The sequence below is a fragment of the Lissotriton helveticus genome, chromosome 3_1, assembly GCF_964261635.1.
Source record: "Lissotriton helveticus chromosome 3_1, aLisHel1.1, whole genome shotgun sequence".
NCBI lineage: Eukaryota > Metazoa > Chordata > Amphibia > Caudata > Salamandridae > Lissotriton > Lissotriton helveticus.
In genome coordinates, this window is record NC_136061.1 from 18,184,170 (window position 1) to 18,204,140 (window position 19,971).

A 19,971-nucleotide genomic window follows, 5' to 3' on the forward strand; every position below is an offset into this window, starting at 1 on the left:
TAATACTTCAGTACTTTTAGAATTTAAAATAGTCCATTGTGTATTATAATGGAAGCATTTGCTGGAAGGTGGAACACTATAACAAGTAGCCAATAGTATGAGGTGGGAGACTAACACTCCTCGGGGTAGAGCCAAAGCCGACAATATGTATAGTTGAAATAGCTGGTAACAAATGGGGCTTACAGAGAGATGCATGGTCAAGCTAGATCTAAAAAAGCCAAATGCAAAGGCCACCTTTGCATAACACACAGAAGGACGTTTTAGAGGGTAGTGGGAATTCTTCCATGGGCCACAGTCGGTCCTTGAATGATGGCACTAGGAAGGAGCTCCAAGGAGAAATAAAAGACCACGTCATAACCTCCTTGAAGGACTTGTGCAGCGTGAATGACAGTCACTGTACATATTGGAGAAGCCTGTGTCACTGCCAGCACAAATAGGTAAGGTTTGTGCCACACATTCACAGTCTGCGAACAGGTAAAGAATGGCTCAGCTGTTACAACTGTCCTTTCCTATGCTGGAAGTTAATTGTCAAAATACAGGTCTCTTCAATAGGGGCATTTCTCTTTGCATCGGAGCTTGCCGGGACACCATTTACCTGCCACTTGACCCAGGAGGCCATTGTTACCTGCCATTAGTCTCCCCCGCCGCCGCTAGAACCAACACGCGGCCCCCAGGTCTCTTTGCTGCGTGACACCGCCCTCTCCCGCCCACTTCCGTGCCCGGAGGCGCTCAAAGGCGAGGCTCTACTTCGGTGGAGCGGGGGCATTTCTCTTTGCATCAGAGCTTGCCGGGACACCATTTACCTGCCGCTTGACCTAGGGGGCCATTGTTACCTGCCATTAGTCTCCCCCGCCGCCGCTAGAACCAACACGCGGCCGCTGAGGGGGGAGACTACAGCCCCCAGGTCTCTTTGCTGCGTGACACTGCCCTCTCCCGCCCACTTCCACGCCCGGAGGCGCTCAAAGGCAAGGGTCTACTACCGCGTCGCGGGACGCGCGCGGGCACAGCTGGGCTAAGCCCGGGCAAAGGGCGGGCCGTCTGTGGCCGTCCGGGGCAGTACGAGGCAGGGCAGGGCCACTAATCTGACAACCTGATATTGGAGACACTCTGTTTCGGCGCACGGACACTTGAAAACTTCGCAACGGTTAGTGACTCTTGAACTCCTGACAGTGTGTTGGTGATTAGTATTATTAATCTGTAATCACTGCTATATTTTAGAGTATGAGTATCCGTAAAGATAAAGTGGGACAGGGGGTAGTGGGCACTTAAGATGCCTTCCTTATTTGAGCAGAGTCGGTTCTTATAAAGGAAATCCATTGACGCAAAGAAAACTCTCCTTAGAACCACAAAGAACATCATTAGAACTACGTAGGAAGTCCATTGAACCTAATACAGTGGGAGGCGCCCCTATTAACATCAATACTAACCCCAATTCCATCTCAGTGGGAGATAACAGACTACATTCTACCAGCTCTTTCCCATATTTAGGGATGGTCTTTGCTGCGAACGGCTCGTGGACTGGGCATTTGGCCCACTCCATGAGCAAGTTCTCAAAGGCCATCAATTCAATCCTCAGCTTACCACGCCCGAGGAAAATAGGTGCCACTAAGGCTATTTAAATTTTTTTAATTACAGTGCGCCCCAGTAGCTACCTATGGGGCAGATATATGGGGCCTGGCAAAAAGTCACTGCATCCAATCAGAAGAAAAACGATTCTACAAGAGAATCTTGGGTGCACCGATCTCTACCTCAGAATATATATGTCACAGGGAACTCAATCTACATTTTATTTGTGATTTTTTTGGGGACAAGACCGGCGTTACTTTGGCTCTCCATTTGGAGGAATAACTCAGCCACCCTGACGCAAGAAATTATAAGTGACTGTCTCAGTTGTGACAAAGGTATGGAGATCCCTTGGCTCTCAGGAGTCTACAAAAGTTTATGTAGCGTGGGCAAGGGCAATCTTTTCTTGGATACCTCTAGAATTGTGCCCAGCGATAAAATGGAGACACAATACTGAGAGGTTAAATAAGGTATTAAGTAAATCAACTGAGGTAACATACATGAATAATGAATTGTTTAGGCATCCCCTACCTCTTTACCTCATTTTACCAATGACTAACTGGGAAAGATCGCTTCTGTTTCGTCTAAGGGCTGGAAACGTTAGAGTTTTGTTATGTTTTCCCTTGGGTTATTGTCCAAAAGCACTCTATAAACCATGTCCCTGTGATGGAGTGAGCATACAAAACGACCTGCACTTTTTCTTTTTCTGTAAATTTTATCTAAAATATGTTAAATTGTTGTTAACTCCTTATTTTAAGAAACACAGACCCCTCTCCCTGGGAGAATCATATTCGTTGCTGCTCTCTTTGGACACTGCAGAATTAGTCTTCTGCACTAGCACTTTTTTTAGACTTATCACACGTATTCGTAAAATGATGGAAAACACATGAACTGCCATTTTATCTTAAATTGCTATAATAACCTGTTGTCAATTTTGGAAATTTGTTCACAAATATTTTTTAATGTGCTTTTATGATACCCTGTTATGATATGACTTTTATGAATTTTTCAAATTCGAATAAAGAATATTGGAAAAAAAATAGGATAATCCCAGGACCAACAGTAAGTACCAAAAACTCACAAGTCGCGCAGTCAGACTACTTTTATAAACCCATCATTCAACACAAAATATTACATGTCTTTTGATAGAACTACGGTTGAGTGGTCACTATTAAAGAAGAAACTCAACAAAGCACATTCACATGAAGACTGTAAGGCAGATTAGCATTTCTGGTGGTAGTCCAGAATGTGAGTCTCACATGCCATTAAAGGAATTTTCATGAATCTTGCGCTACTATTAGAAGATGTCACCACTACCATGAATTAATCGTTAGTAAGACACAGGCTACAGCAGGGGCGAACAACCAAATTAACAATACAAAGAAGTTAAGTGAGGGTAAATGTGGAGGTACACACTATAGTTTAAATCCAAACACAATGTTGATGTTTTAATATGTCAAGAGTAGGCCTACTGTCCCTATCCAATCCTCCTGTTTCCCCATCATTTGAACAATAGCAGATCTAATGGCCACACTTGCTTCAAGACCCCGCCTTCTGTGCTGCTAAGCTCTTAATAACACACTGTAATAGGGAAAAAAACTATTCGCTAACACATACAACAACTTCACACACTAAGCGGCCAGCTGAACAAATTGAAAACCCTCACCAGAGAAGATACTGCAGTGATCATGCGGGCCATCCACTCCGGGGTCCCAACAAATCCATGTCCCCCCTGCATCTACAAACTTAGAGCACTGCCAACAGCACTGCCCTCACTCAGATCATCACCTCCATCACATTCACCACATGACTGGAAGAAGTCAAAACCCTTCTCAAGAAGCCATCAACCGACCCGAACTAACCGAGCAACTTTCACCCACTCTCCTAGCTAGAAAGGACATGGAAAGCCAGCCACAAAATCACCAATAAAGCCACCTGTAAGGCCACACTCTGACACTACTCCCAGCAATGAGAGAGACAAATAAACAAGCACTAGCAGAATGCATCGAAGGGAGCTCTAACAGCTGCAAAGAGATCTTCTCGATCATCAAGGAATTCAACACACCCTCTGCCTCTGCCAACAGCATCACCACTCTCAAAATCTCTGCGACAAACTGTCAAACATATTCCATTGTAAAATTGGAAACACCTACAACAACGTCACACACAAACCATACCCCAGGTATCTCATTCCCAGCCTGCCCATCACTTTCCAAAATGGCCACCTGAACAAATGGAAAACTCTCACGAGAGAAGATACAGCAACAATCATGCTGACCATCCACTCAGGGCCCCAACAAATCCATGCCCCCACCGCGTCTACAACCTTGGAGCACTGCCAATCAGCACTGACCTCACTCATTGACACCTCCATCACAACCACCACATGACTTAAAGCATCCAGAAGTCAATGCCCTTCTCAAGAAGCCATCAACGGACCCAAACCAACTAAGCACATTCCACCCAATCTCTCTGCTGCCCTACCTAGCCAAAGTGATACAGAAGGCCATCAAAATGCAACTCACAAGCCACCTCAAACTATAAAACCTACTGAGCAACACTCAATCAGGTTTCAGAAAAAAACACAGCATCAAAACAGCCCTCATCGCAGCCACCAATGGCATCTGGATCATCATGGACCGAGGAGAAACAGCAGCCCTCACACTCCTTGACCTCTCTGCGGCATTTCGGCATATGGCACGGTCTCCCACAAAACAATCATCAGACGACAACAAGAGATCAGAATCCAAGGACCTACACTCAGCTGTCCCTGCTCCTTCCTCATGGAAATAACCTAATAAGTTCCCTTCACTTCAGAGACCACAAACCTGATCTGCTGAGTACCCAAGGATTCATCTCTCAGTCCAACCCTTTCAATATCCACATGACATCACTTACCAACATCTGAGACCAGAGCCTCACCATCCTCTCCTATGCCAATGACACCCAACCCATCCTTTCCCTGAAGGACACAACAACCTCCACCAGAACCAACGTCACAACTTTGGTAGATGAATGGATGAGAACCAAGTGTCTACAGATCAGCGCCGAGAAGACAGAAGTACTGGTGTTTGGGAAGAAGACCTCCCCATGGGACCACACCTGGTGGCTGACAGGGTCAACACTAACACCCAACCACCATGCCAGAAATGTGGGGATCGTCCTGGGTGACAAACTCAAGACCATGGCACAAGCAAACTCATTGGGTACTGCCTGCATTCACATCCAAAATATGCTACAAAAAAATCTTCACATGCACCAAAGTACTCGTCATGTAAGCACTCCTCACTAGAAGTCTAGCCTATAGCAATGCACTCTAGGCCTGAATCGACAAGCAACTCCTACACAGACTTCAGACCATACAGAACTCTGCCGCTAAGCGCATAGTCAACCTCCCTCACCGCACTCACATCTCACCTCACAGCACTCACATCTCACCTCACAGCACTCGCATCTTACCTTACAGCACTCACATCTCACCTCACAGCACTCACATCTTACCTTACAGCACTCACATCTCACCTCACAGCACTCACATCTCACCTCAGAGCACTCACATCTCACCTCACAGCACTCACATCTCACCTCACAGCACTCACATCTCACCTCACAGCACTCACATCTCACCTCACAGCACTCACATCTCACCTCACAGCACTCACATCTCACCTCACAGCACTCACATCTCACCTCACAGAACTCACATCTCACCTCACAGCACTCACATCTCACCTCACAGCACTCACATCTCACCTCACAGCACTCACATCTTACCTCACAGAGCTCCAATAGCTACCCGTCCACACACAGCCAATTCAAACTCCTTACACACACTCACAAAGTTCTGCACAACACAGGACCAACATACCTCAACACCTGCATACACTTTCACCACCCTACCAGACACCTATGCTCAGACTCACTCTCACTTATACACAACCCCTATATTCACAAAAGCAGATCAGAAGGTTGCTTGTTCCCCTACATTGCACCCAAAGCATGGAACAACTTTCTACAACACATCAGAGCCTCCTCCTCACTTCATGAGTTTAAGAAGCTGAAGCCCTCGCTCTTCAAATAACTCTGCGGGGACCAAATGTATGCTCAAGGCCTGGATGCCTCGCAGGTGAATATTGCGCTGTACAAATCAACGCAACATAAGATTATAGCTGTCAGTTCTCCAAAATTATTCACAATCTACCTAATGTGGGCAAAAAACAGGACTGGATCAGGATAGAAATCAGTGGTCCTAGGAGACGTGAGGCTAACCCAATCTAAAAGCGGTGAGGTGTGTGAATATAAACTAGCACCTCTCACTAAGACACCGTTAGGGCTCTTTTAAACAGCCAGAGTAGAAGAGATGTTTCCCTCTGAGGTATATCATATGTACCTCAAGAGAGTTTGAAACCCTCACCCAACATTCAAGATGCAACCTAGGGTGCAGTGGCTAGGGAAAAGTGCATATTGGGACCTTTCCTGAAGATTGTTCATGAGTCATGATCTGTGAGGGCACGAAGAAGAGCAGAAACATGTTGATGACACTCCGGAGAGTTATGAAACAATCCTTTTAGCCCTTTCAGTCATGGGAGAGTGAGGGAAACAAAAATAATAGAATATTTGCTAGCCCCTACATGTTTTCAATTTACGATTCCTTAGATCTTCTTTCACTACCAGGAGAAAAAAAGGAAGAAATACTTGCGTTGCGAGAAAAGAAGCAGGCGTTCTCTATTATAAGTGGAAATTGGCTTCTAGGATTAAAAACACTCACCGGAGAGCTCCAAATTGATCCCTCGTGAATCAAGAGATCTGATCAAGCAGAGGCAGAATCCACCAACGCGTAATACCAGAGCTTAGCAAGGGAGGGTTTCTATGATTCCCTTTTTGTTGCCTTCGTTTACTCTCCTCCTTCCTATTTGTTTTGTATGTCACAGGTTTTTCTCCCTCCACCCTTTTGTGGGCACATTTTCCCAAATTGAAGGGACGTCTGCAGTAATGCAATTGTTTCCCCAGAGTTCTATTCTGCATTAAGCTGGGAAATTACCTTTTAAATCATAAAAAAGAAAGTAAACACCATCCACCACTCAGTCTGTCAAAGTGTTTCATATCTACTATTCACCGTTTGCAAATTCTGAAACACCTGTGTCCTAGACAGATTTTATTATTTCCAATAAGATATTTAACAGCAACGTGAGTTACATATACACATGGAATTGTGAAGGGGACTCTCAAATTATATATTTAAATGTTCTTTTTTTCATCATGACATTGCACTGATCTCGAGGCTGTGATCACCTGAGTGTCTGTTTGGTGCCTCAGGTGCAGCTGCTAACAGGATATAAAGTCAGCCACATCCTGTGCTGCTGCTCTGTAGGCTACACTTCAAGGTGTGTGCTTGTGCAGCCCCTCTCCCTCTGCATTCTGGGAGTTGTTATGCTCCACGTCTCGTTTGATGCTTTATGACTTTTTGTGATGCATGATCGGGCATCTGCGAGTGGCCATACCCAGATCCTGCTCTGGACTCTGCTCGGGTTTCCTTTCTGTCACTAGTGCTAAAGGATAGGTTGGGTTTTCAAGTAAAAGTTGATTTCCTTAAATATCAAATATGGAATTGTATTTCCTTTCAAATGGGCAGAAGATAATGTATTATATGACGGAGTGCAACTCTGGAGTTTAATATGTCTGCTTTGCCCTGGCATGCTTTAACTTCTTTGGCTTTTCTTTTTTTTTTAAATCGTGTGCTTCTATGCAATTTGCAGAATCCATTTTTTTCTCTGTCAATATTGTTGATGTTACTAAAGTTTGTAGAAAAATGGGTGGCGTTGCTCATTTATATTCTGCACCATAAATGAATTCACATGCAGGCAAACTGAATTACTTTCAACCTGTTGCAAATCATTAAAAGAGCTAAACAAGGTGCTCGGTGGCCAAACTGAATGTTAGCACATGATCCATGATGTAAAATGACCTTTGCATGGACTATTGCTAAAAGTAAAAAAGGATTGACAAAGCCAATATTATTGGCATACGTGCAGCTAGAAGGATTTCTTTGAGAACATAGATACACAGATGTATTTGGCAAAGAAGACTATTTGGAGGAGAAAACCAACAGAGAGAGGGTTTCAGAAGAAGCTGTAAAATGACACCACAGCAAATAAGTTACTTAAAAGGTGTGCTGGCTATTTCTATATGCAGCCAAATTGATTGGTAAGAACTTAGGCAAGAGAAAAAACCATATCTGCTGAATATGTGGGAATATAACGTTTGTCAACGTGTCATAACTTGGCAGTGATTAGGTTAGCATTTAGCTCAGCTACACGAACTTTCATCGTTAACTTGACCATGTTTGTGGAAGCCATTTTGTATTCCCTGGCTTCCATTTTCAATGAACATGCTGCCTCGTGGTCAGCATGCCCTTTTGTCCTTTCTCTGTACCAATGACCATCTAACTTGCCCAGCAACTGGTTATTTTTAGCACTGGTCAAGCTCACGCATGCGCACTCGAACATTTAGATTAGTGAATGGTCACCTCTCAGGAATGTTCTCCAGAACTGACCAGTGATACTAGACTCCTCCCACATGTTGGCTGTGTTCCAAAAATGCCCTTATATGTACCTAAACTGTTCAAAAGTATACCGCCTACCCTTTTTATTGCTGTAAAACTGTATAAAAGAGGTCACGCACCGATGTCCGTTGTGATTACCGAAGGGTGCTGTAGGAATGTACCACCACCCCATGGGGTCCTAATAAACTTGTCTTTTGCATTTCCAGTTTCCGTGCCAACTTCTATTCTATGGTGTTTGAGAGTTTTTGCAGAGTATGTAGACCTGACGGAACCCAATACCACAAACGACTGAGCACAACATTCAGTAATATTTCTCTGACTTATACAGATGATGGCTGGTAGAGCAACTGTACATTAACATTTACAATGTTTCATAGAAAACACAAAACGCAGAACACCGACCTGATGACCCTAAGGTGGCACCTTCATCTAAAAGAACAGATCCAATACTGCATATTATTATGTGAACAAAGGCAAAGCAACACAAAAACTACGAAATCATGGTACAAGCATTAAAATGTAACAATTTGCATTGATGACTTTTAGATATTTCAAAAAACGATCAGATCAGCTTATATTTGATCACCGTGCAGTGCACCATCATTCTTTAATTCTTTATAATTGTCGTTTACCACTATCAAACAGCAATAGTGACATTTTCTTGGATTCTAAACTATCTTTTTAGCAATTTTTACAAAACAACTAACTATTTTCAGACCAAAAAAGTCTAAATTTAATAGCAACATGCACATGCAGTTTTATTTGAATGAATAGAGAAAACGTTAATTTGCATGAAAAATATTTGGATAAATACTGGATTATGCGGCTTTCCCTTTGAAATGATACTCCTTTCTACTGCTAGCATGTGTTTCTGATAAGCAAAGTGTGTTTAAATGCAAAGTGTGTTTAAGGCTGCAGTACCACCGCCTGTCTCCGGGGGCAGAGCTGAGCAAAGATATAAACACACTTGATGAAACACAGGTCCCCACAAGGCATTTTTTTAAAAAGTTGTAAAAATTGACACAGATATTCCTGAAGTCATTTTATATCATTTAGAATACATTGCCTTGTGGGGACCAGTGTTCCAGCAACTTATTGAGATAAAGTTTGCATAGCCAAGGAAGAAAGACTAAACTCTGAGCGCCTTGCTCCCTATACTCAAGCAGGCAAAGCCATTGCTCCTAACTAAATGTGACGGTTATTAGAATAATTTCGTAATCGCTTTAAACAACCTCCAGGGCGGTTCTGCCGGCAAAGCCACCCTCCCCGTGAATCCAGTGATAGGTGAAGGGGCCCGCCCTGCCCTCTACAGCTCGAACTCTGGTCAGGTGAAGCAGAGGATAGGCCTAATGTTGAGCTCCCGCTCACGGGAGAAGTGCAATCTCCATAACCAGGCTCTATGTAGGCCCGCTTATCCACTGGAGGCATCCAGCACGTTCAGTAGCATCCGAGCTTAATCCTCGAAGATCGCGGGAGTGTCTGGAGGAAACGCACCGCAGCTGGCGTTATATTTATCAGGCTGTTTCTGATGATAGACAGGATTCTTGGTGGGCCTGCAGCAAAGCTGCTTAATGTGCATTCGCACTTGCCGCCATCTTAGCCACGCCCCTCCATCCAGGTTCCAGTCTTAGATATAATATCAGAGTTAAGATCCAGAATAAGGGTCAGATTTACAAACCCCTTGCGCCTCTTTTACGCTGCCGTTGCGTCACTTTTGTGATGCAGAGGCAGCACAAAGCCTGCACCATGCTGCGGGGTATTTACAACGTGACGCATCTGGGAGATGCGTCACGTTGTAAAGCCCTGCGCCACATGTAGGCGTTCCGGCACAGGGGGGGGGCGTACCAGCGCAGGAACGCCTCCTAAAATTGGCTGAGTGAAATCTACAAGATTTCACTCAGCCACTTTTACGGCCATGCTGCGTCATAACCCTGCGCCTGCTTGAAGGAGGCGTAAGGATTGACGCAGCATTTTAAGGATAGGGCACCCCCGAGTCTTGCTGGAGCTGCATGACGCTTGCGATGCAACTCCAGCAATGCGCCGCCTTTACGGCAGCAGATGCCTCACGCATCTGTCCATTTTTGCCCCATGGTGCGCCTCTTTGTAAATGTGGCGCTCCATGGTGGTGGAGCCGTGACGGATAATAACTGGCGCATCCCTGCTGATATGCAGAGATGCGCCAGTTATTGTAAATTTGCCCCTAAGTTCTTTAAGAGAGGCAGCATTCAGAACAGCTGAACAAGTATTAATAAAAGACCATATATCATAAAGATATGACTGGACATGAAGGGAGGAAGAGGGAAGAGAGGTGGAATCTTTTCAACATTCAGACCTGGATCCCTCAGGGTTGATACAGCTCCTTCACAGCCCCATGGAGAGAGGAGTGGAGATTACACACAGAGGCATGGATGAGTGAAGACTTACACAAGCTGAGATGAACCGGTCGCTGTCGCTGACAGTTTCCATCAAATACCTCCCTCAACATTGGTAATAATGGTCTATTCTGCAGAACCTGCGTCTGGGGTTAAAAATGCAGAAACTTTGAGTATGAACTTCATGTTTTGAATCCACAGTGCAGGCTCACCATTAGAGAAGGTATTGCAACCAGTTTGAAGAACAAAGGGGCATATTACTAAGCAGGGCTATAGGCAAATATCGCCGCTTTAGCGGCCGTTTTCGGCCGCTAAGCGGCAATAATTCTATAGTTCTATCGCTCTATTAGCAAGCTGTCGCTAACAGCAGTTAGCGACAGCTTTTAGGCGATAGCGAGCGGGTTGGGGCCCGCTTTGCATGTCAGCGATATTTATCGCTAATGACATGCAAAGTGGGCGTACCCAACCTGTTAGCGACTGAAAGCAATCGCTAACGTCGCTATCGCCTATTAGCAAGGCAGGCATAGCAATGGAAATATTCACGCTATCGCCAAAAACGAATGCCTGCTCTGACCAGTTCTTTGCCATGTTATCCAATGGGAGGTGGATAACATGGCTAAGAGCATTTTGTCACTTATGCGTGAATATCGCTGTATTCTCAGCGATATTTACGCTATCGCCGGAAAATTTATCGCTTTGGAGATAAGCCTTGCTAATAGCAAGTTAGCTCAGCGATAATTTCCGGCGATGCTTAGAGATAAAAAAATTGTTGCTAAGCCTAGTTAGCGATAAATATCGCTAATCGTTGGTAATATGCCCCAAAGAGCCATGTTTCATGAGGGCACAAAAAATGGGCCAGATATGTAAGTGAGAGACTGGCTTGGGTTCTAAGTTAGTCCAGGAGTGAGAAAGAGTGAAGAGTTTGTGTAATTACACAGGATGTCACAAAGTGGCACTGTCCAACAAATAAAGAGCAATCAAGAGCAGGACGAAGCCTGGTGAGTCACAATTTACTCTCATAGGTTTTGCCTACATATGGACTAAACAACTGATTTTTTTTGTATTACTTTGTAGATCTGCTGCGTTTCCTACCTGTGCACTGTACCGACGCATCCCTTTTATGGCCACAAGATGGTTGTGTTCTGGTGCTGTAGGCACACTGGAACACGCTGGGCTCGTCTCCTCTGCAGTCCACATTGGTTATTTTAGGAGACTTGTACCCGAAGGCTCCAAAGACAGACCCTCCTGGGGCTGAGATTGGCGCTCCGCACCCCAGCTGTCTACAGACCACAGCGGCATCGTTCATATCCCAAGACACGTCACAGACTGTTCCTTCAAAGCCATCTACAGTAACCAGCACAACCTCAGCACAAGGATCCGCAGCATTAGAGAGACGAACAAAATCAGAATCAACTGCAAAGAAGCAGAGAAATTAAAGTTTACTTATTTAGCAGAACAGAAATTTCATAATTAGGAACCCCTCCCAGCACAGTCTCATCATATGAATCTCACCCAATCACAGAGAGGCAAGGAGGAGGCAGAGAGAGAGAGACATAGAATGTAAGAGACAGAGAAAGATAAAGAGAGAGTGACAGATAGGGAGAGAGTGAGAACAAGAGTGAGCAGGAGAGAGGTGAGAAAGAGAGGGTGAGAAAGAAGAATACGAGAAAGGAGAAGAGAGAACAGGGGGATAGAGAGCTAAAGATGGGTGAAGGGAGAGTAAGGAGAGGGGCAGAGAACAAGAGTGAACATGAGAGATAGATAAGAAAGGGAGGGTGAGAACAAATGAGGAAGAGAAAGAATGAGAGAAGGGGAGAGAACAAGAACCAACAATCAATCAATCAGTACATTTGTAGAGCGCGCTACTCACCCGTGAGGGTCTCAAGGCGCTAAAAGGAGGGGTGCTGTCATTGCTCGAATAGCCAGGTCTTGAGGTGCTTCCTGAAGGTGAGATGGTCCTGGGTCAGTTGAAAGTGTGCGGGGAGTGAGTTCAATGTCTTGGCGGCCAGGTAGGAAAAAGACCTTCCTCCGGCAGTGGTTCTGCGGATCCATGGGACTGTGGCGAGGGCGACGCTGGCTGAATGGAGCTGGCGGTTTGGGGTGTAGAACGAGAGGCGGTTGTTGAGGTATTCGGGTCCTTTGTCATGGAGAGCTTTGTGTGCGTGGGTGAGGAGCTTGAACGTGATCCTCTTGTTGTCGGGGAGCCAGTGCAGGTTTCTTAGGTGGGCGGATGTGTGGCTGTGGTGGGGCATGTCGAGGATGAGTCGGGCGGAGGCGTTTTGTATGTGCTGAAGTCATTTCTGGAGTTTGGCTGTGGTTCCTGCGTAGAGGGCGTTTCCTTAGTCCAGTCGGCTGGTTACAAGGGCCTGGGTGACGGTCTTTCTTGTCTCAGTGGGGATCCATCTGAAGATTTTTCGGAGCTTGCGCAGGGTGTTGAAGCAGGATGATGAGACGGCGTTGACTTGCCTGGTCATCAAGAGGGAGGAGTCCAGGATGAATCCCAGGTTACGTGCGTGGTCCGTGGGAGTAGGCGCGGAGCCCAGCGCAGTGGGCCACCAGGAGTCGTCCCAGGCGGAGGGGGATTGTCCGAGGATGAGGACCTCCGTCTTGTCTGAGTTCAGTTTCAGGCGGCTGACCTTCATCCATTCTGCGACGTCTCTCATTTCTTCCTGGAGGTTGGTTTTGGCTGAGGCTGGGTCCTTTGTGAGGGAGAGTAGTAGTTGGGTGTCGTCGGCGTAGGAGATGATGTTGATGTTGTGTTTGCGTGCGATGGCGGCGAGGGGGCTCATGTAGATATTGAAGAGTGTTGGGCTGAACGAGGAGCTTGGGGTACGCCGCAGATGATCCTGGTGGCCGTTGAGCGGAAGGGAGGGAGGCGGACTTTCTGGGTTCTGTCGGAGAGAAAGGAGGTGATCCATTCCAGGGCCTTTCCTTGGATCCCTGGTGTGGAAGAGCAGCGCCTGGAAGCACAGGGCTGGCACTGACTCTTTCTGTTCAATGTCTGCGCTGAAGATGGAAAAATGAAATCTAAGCACCCGCCCTGTGCCAGCATGGCATCATGATATGGCCCCAGGTCATGCCATAGAAAGTGAGACACTGAGCTGGAGCTGAGGGTGCTATGGGCAAATGATGCGGCCCAGATCCATAATTCTTTGCGAAAGTTGCTGCACTGCATAATGTGAAGAGGAGAACAGCATGAGGCCATATTCACTATCAATGGACTGCTGCTGCTGCTGCTGTTGTCATTGTGCAGGCAGGGGCACTAGAAAGGTTGCCGTCTATGATGCACAACCTCACAAAAAGGTACAGAGGTGTGTGTGGTCTGTCGAGCACAGGAGGTGTAATGGAAGCAAACCCTTCCATTGCATGTTTCAATGCAGTTAAAAACAATGAAATGTCCCACAGATTAGATGTGTGCTTTGCACTCCCGCACACATGCAATGCAAAGGTTCCAGGAGAGTGGAGTATTATGTGGTGATGCTGGTTTGGCCTCACCATTTAATACTACCAGGATACCTCAAAGAAGATCCTTGGATTGACACTAATAAATCCTTACCTCAGTCCTGGTAGAGTGGCAAAGAGCAGTCAGGCCTTACTAGACCAGGGGTCTGCAACCAGCACCCATGGCAGTGGACAGCCGGCAACATGACTTCCTACCTCCACTCACAGCCTGGCAGGGTGGCATGAGACTGGTCATGTTAAAGGCTCTGCTCTGTCAATCACACTGTGTGAATGACCCCTCGGTCATGAAAGAATGACAGAAGGAGTGAGTCATATCAGTAATGCTAGAAGGGAGGTCAGAAATGGAATTTTATTGAGGGGCGTGGCTTGTGCCCACGGAAGATGTCAGCAACCTAGTGACTCTCCTTATGACTGTGTGGGTGCACACAGCACTACAGTGTCTTTTCTCTTCAGCCAACCAAACAAACTGGCGGCACAAACACCAGGGATTTCAGAGGTAACTTACTCTTGAGTTATCCTCCCCTCGCTGGTACCAAACTGGGGTGGCATTGTGAGCAAAAGAATGATGGTATGACCCACATCTCTTGACCTGGGTGAATCTTTGATGTGCTCTGCATTCCATCCATTACCCCTATGCCTTTTGCTTTCTCGCCCTAAGTGCACCGGGTATGCCCAGTGGCGGGCACCGGGTATGCCCAGACGTGGGCCCCAGGCTTAGTGTGTCACTGGATTTGAACTAGCCTAGCTGATGAGGGGTGATGTCCTGAAACTGGTCGAAGAATGCTTATTTCTGGTCCAGGGTGGACTTGGCTTGGCCCTTCGGGCTAGACTGTTCCCTTGAGGCACAGAATCAAGACTCATTTGCATGTGGCTAGGCCCAAACTGGGGTGGCATGGTGAGAAAAAAATATTGGAATTAACCCAGATATCTTGACTGTAGGTGAATGTTTGATTTGGTCTGCATTTTGTCCATCATCTGTGTGTATTTTGCTTTCTTGCCCTAAGTGCGCTGAATATCCCCAGACATGAGTCCCGGGCTCACTGTGTCACTGGATTCAAACTGGCACTGGCTGATGAGGAGAAATGCCTCGAAACAAGTCCCAGGATGCTTGTTTCCCATCCAGGGAGGACCTGGCTTTGGAGGTCAGTCAGGACTATTCCCACGAGGCACAGGGTCAAGACTGATTTGTAAATGGCTGGGTCTAAACTGGGGTGAAATAGTGAGCAAAAGAACAATGGATGTAACCCATATCCTTTGGGGTTAATGTTTGATTTGCTTTGCATTCCGTCCATCATCTGTGTGTGTTTTGCTTCCTCTCCCTAATTGTGCCGGGTATGCCCGCACGTGGCTCCCGTGCTCACTGTGTGCTGGATTCAAGATAGCCTGGCTGATGAGGGGTTTATACCCCAAAACTGGTCCCAGGATGCTTGTTCCAATCCAGGGAGGACATGGCTTGGCAGTTTGGGCTGGCCTGTTCCCATGTGGCACAGGGTCAAGACTGATTTCCATATGGCTGGGTCCAAACTGCGGTGAAATGGTGAGCAAAAGAATGATGGATGTAACCCAGATCTCTTGAATGGGAGTGAATGTTTGATTTGCTCTGCATTCCATTCATCATCTGTGTTGCACAGCTCTCCTTGCAATGCCGCCTGCCATTTTGGGAAGCTGAAATTCCACCTGTGCATCAAGCGGCTTCTCTCTTCAACTATTTAACCCCTCTGTGCCTTCAGCTTCAGAAAATGCCAACTTCTAGACTCACCTTATTGCTCCAGAATCAGCAGTAATGGTGTTTTAATGACTTGCTCCTTTTTGACCCTCCTTCTACCTCCTAATCAGTTTTTTTTTCATGAATATTGTTCAATTAACCTAACTGATGCTCTATCCTTCCACACCATTTGGGGTGCGTTCAAAGCTGCAGCTCGCTATTTTATTATTAGATATATTCTAATAAGCAAAAACAATCAATCTAGTATTTCCATTGCAGAACTCCTCACAAAGATAAAGAAACTGGAACATTCCTTTTACACCTCTAGACTGAAAGAATGCCTGTCAAAGCTTATTAAGATTAAAAATAAATTTAATAATGAATCTACAGACAATGCTTCATTGTACTTAGTGAAGTGTAGTGCAAAATTGGACGGAGGTCAAAATAAATCTGGTAGACTGCTTGCTAATTACCTTAAAGTTAGGGATAATAAGCTTCGCATTGAGTCCAATATTGATATACATCAGATGCCAAAATACAATGATTCTGACATTTTAGATGCATTTGTGCAGTTTTGTAAGTCACTATAAAAGCCGGAAGATACCATCAGACTTTGACATCTCTCATGATCTCGCTGCTATTCAAAAGTCCTCTGATGTTTCAGTTTATTTTGACTTGTTGGAATCTGATATGTCACCAACCGTACTGAACAATTCATGGAATGTCCTTAAAAAACATAAAGCCCCGGGTCCAGATGGATTTACAGTTGAGTTTTACATGCATTTTGCTCCTCCCACAATTACATGCTCTCATAACTTCCTTTTCACATTCACTCTGGCTCCTCTTTAGATGCCTTAATTTGTCTCATCTCTAAGAAGGGGAAGATTCTGCATTCCTGCAAAAATTACAGACCTATCTTGTTAGTCAATGTTGATTATAAAAAAATTCTAAAGCTCTAGACTTGTTACTTACTCTTACCTTCCTAAATTACTTGGTAAAGAACAATTTGGTTTTATTAAAGGTAGTCATCTTTCTGACCATACTAATTTATTTTTTGATATCTTATCAAAACATCACATTACTCTGATGCTCTCAAAGCAATTGCTTTAGACTCTGAAAAGGCATTGGATCGAGTACATTTACCTTTTATTTTCCATACTCCTAAAGGGGTTGGGTTTGGTTCCAAATTGATATTCCTTATTTCTCTTCTCTATACTGACCCGAAGGTGGTACACCGACAGAATATTGACACCTAAAATATCCCCATACCACAATATCGAGTTATAAATATCAGTGTCAAAAATATCAACATCATATATTTATAATTATATTTCCAAAAATATTTAAAAAATATTGGTCTTAAATATAGTTGTACAATTTTTTTGTATAAATATAAAATTAAAATAAATATATTAAATATGTTCACTAAAGAAATAGATGTAATATACATTTTAATAAATATAACAATTAAATATAATTAAAAAGAGTTAAACACACATATATAATAATTAATATATATATATAGAGAGATAGAAATATATACATATACCAACCACATATAACATATAAAAAAAATTCTATTATAAATTAAACATTAAACTATTTAAAAATCTTTAAACTTAAATTTCCCACTCCAGTCAGTGCAACAGTAGGTAATTGCTGGATAGCGGAGGGATACAAATGACTATTCCCACTTCAATGAGTGCAAATATAGGGAACGTGTTGGATAGCAAATGGGTCAAAATTACTATTCTCACATCAATGAGTGCAATGGTAGGGAAAGTGTTGGATAGCAGAGGGGTAAAAATCACCATTTCCACTTCAGTCAGTGCAACCATAGGGAAAGTGTTGGGCAGCAGAGGGGTAAAAATTGCATTTCCCACTCCAGTCAGTGCAACAGTAGGGAAAGTGTAGGATTTCGGAAGGGTAAACATTGTTATTCCCACTCCAGTGACTGCAACAGTAGGGAAAGTGTTGGATAGCAGAGGGATAACAATTAATATTCCCACTCCAGTCAGGTCAAAATTCAAAGCAAACAAATATCAACAAAAACAAAAAAAAATGTAGAAATATGTTAAAAATGTAAATACAAATGTATTTATTATTAAACACTTAAAAACACATATAATGCTGAACATATATCACAAAGACCTACAAATATTACATTAAATAACATTTAAACATTAATTTTCAAACAAATAAATATTTGTAGTTAGAAAATATCTAGAAACAAAAACATGAATTAATATATATACAATTCCATAATTAGTTATCAATTGAAATTATTTTATTAATTAAAAAAAAATTAAAATACATACAAATTAATTGACTTTCCACCCTTTACCCATATAATCTTCACAACACACATCTAAAATAAATGGTTAAAAAAATAATGACATAATTAAAATGTATTTCCAATTAAACAACTATGGGCCGATTCCGATTTGGGAAAAACCACTCCAAATAGCCGTACGGAGCGTTTTTCCCATACGAATCACACCCTGCAGCCTCCCCCGTATGTACGATGAAGTACGATTCGTACAGGAGCAGGACTCGTACGTATCGTACAAAGACCATACGACTCTAATCCCGTATGATTCTCCCTCGGAACCCGCTGTACACGACATCCGTACGGTTCAAAGCAGGTTTTCCCAACCCAGCAAGTACGATTCGTGTCGGGTACGCACCGTACGACGCTTTTTTTACGGGAGCCTAAAACATTTGGAGAAGTAGAGTATACCTCAAAACAGGTACGGAACGCCCCCCCGGGTACGGTGCATACACCCCATGTCTGCAGGGGTACGGTTTGTACCACTGCGATCATGGGGTGTACGCACTGTACCCCACGATCATGGGGTGTACGCACCGTAACCCATGATTGCAGGGTATACGGTGCGTACACCCTGCAATCAAGGGGTACAGTGCGTACACCCCATGATTGCAGGGGTACGCACCGTACCCCTGCAGACATGGGGTGTATGCACCGTACGGTGTGTATGTAATTGGGTGTTTGTCCGTACGTATCGCAGTTACCTGACGTGGACCGTACGAATCGCGTCCTCATACCCCTTTCCGGATAATACTCGTCGGGTCACAGAGCATGTTTATGAATCATACGGTTTACTGTGAGGGTCCGTGTCGTACGGTTTCAGCCTTGCAATTCGTACGGTTCGTGACGATTCGGACGGATTGACGAGATACAGATCGTACTACGCGATTCGGACGGACGTGTACGATTCGTACGGAGGGGGCTCCGGATATGATTCGGACGGATGCTTTTTTTCCCGAATCTGAATCGGCCCCCTAATAGTGTTTAACAACTAATTAGAAAGTAAGTAAAATTAATTTACTCCCACCCTTTATTGCTATAATACAAAAACCTACACACCCAAAAAATTAAACAATTACCCTAATTAATTATCAACTAATTAATAATTAATTAAACATACATTTCTTCCCACCCTTTACCCCTATCAACCCCACAACCTTCACCTACATTTAATTACACAATTTCCATATATAATTTTCAATGTATTAATATAAATGAACAACTAATTATGAATTAATTAAAAATAAATTACATCCTACCCTTTACCCCTATAAACCACACATCCTGCACCTAAAAGAAATGTACAGAACTACCATAAATAATTTCCAATTAATTAATTAATATTAAATAACAACCAATTTATAATCAATCAAAAATATTGTCTTCCCACCTTACATCCCAATAAACAACAAAGCCTACACATACAATTTGCACAAACAAAGAAAAATATTAACCGCTTCCGTGCTCATGACGGCCCACGGCCGTCATGAGTCACGGTTGCATGTGTGCACGACGGCCAGGTTTCATCCCAGCCACGTCCGCGATTGGAATGTCCAGCAATGCGGCAGAATTCGCTCCGCAGCCAAGGTGTTAATACATGAAAACTAATCATTATTTTTTTATAATTAAATTACTTCTCACCCTATTCCTCTAAAAATCCACAGCCCACTACGGAACTTAAAATGAAAAATGTAATTAAAATACAATTGATAACTACTAAGAATGTAATTCATATAATAAAAACATAAACAATACTTATATGTACAGGAGGACGGAGGCGGCGTTGGAGCAGTAGTCAGGCTCGGAGCTGGACGTAGAGGCGTGTCCTGCCTGGAGGCAATGGTCGGAAGACTTCACAGCGTGGGAGAGAGCAGGAGACTTCTGGGGAACTGCTGCAGTAGAGTTTCAGCATCTGCGTGCGGCTACTATGAGGGTAAGTCCCAGGGGTCCTATTTGTAACTCCCCTTGTTTCTTCCAG

General features: G+C 44.2%; 1 protein-coding gene across 1 annotated transcript in view; it reads right to left on the reverse strand.

The window, feature by feature from the left end:
* Positions 1-19,971, reverse strand: part of LOC144822597 (scavenger receptor cysteine-rich domain-containing protein DMBT1-like) — a 754,829-nt gene that overhangs the window by 340,472 nt on the left and 394,386 nt on the right. Inside the window, exon 9 of the mRNA XM_078680324.1 lies at positions 11,590-11,910. Coding sequence (XP_078536450.1) covers positions 11,590-11,910 — 321 coding nt within the window. The remainder of the gene's footprint in view (positions 1-11,589; positions 11,911-19,971) is intronic.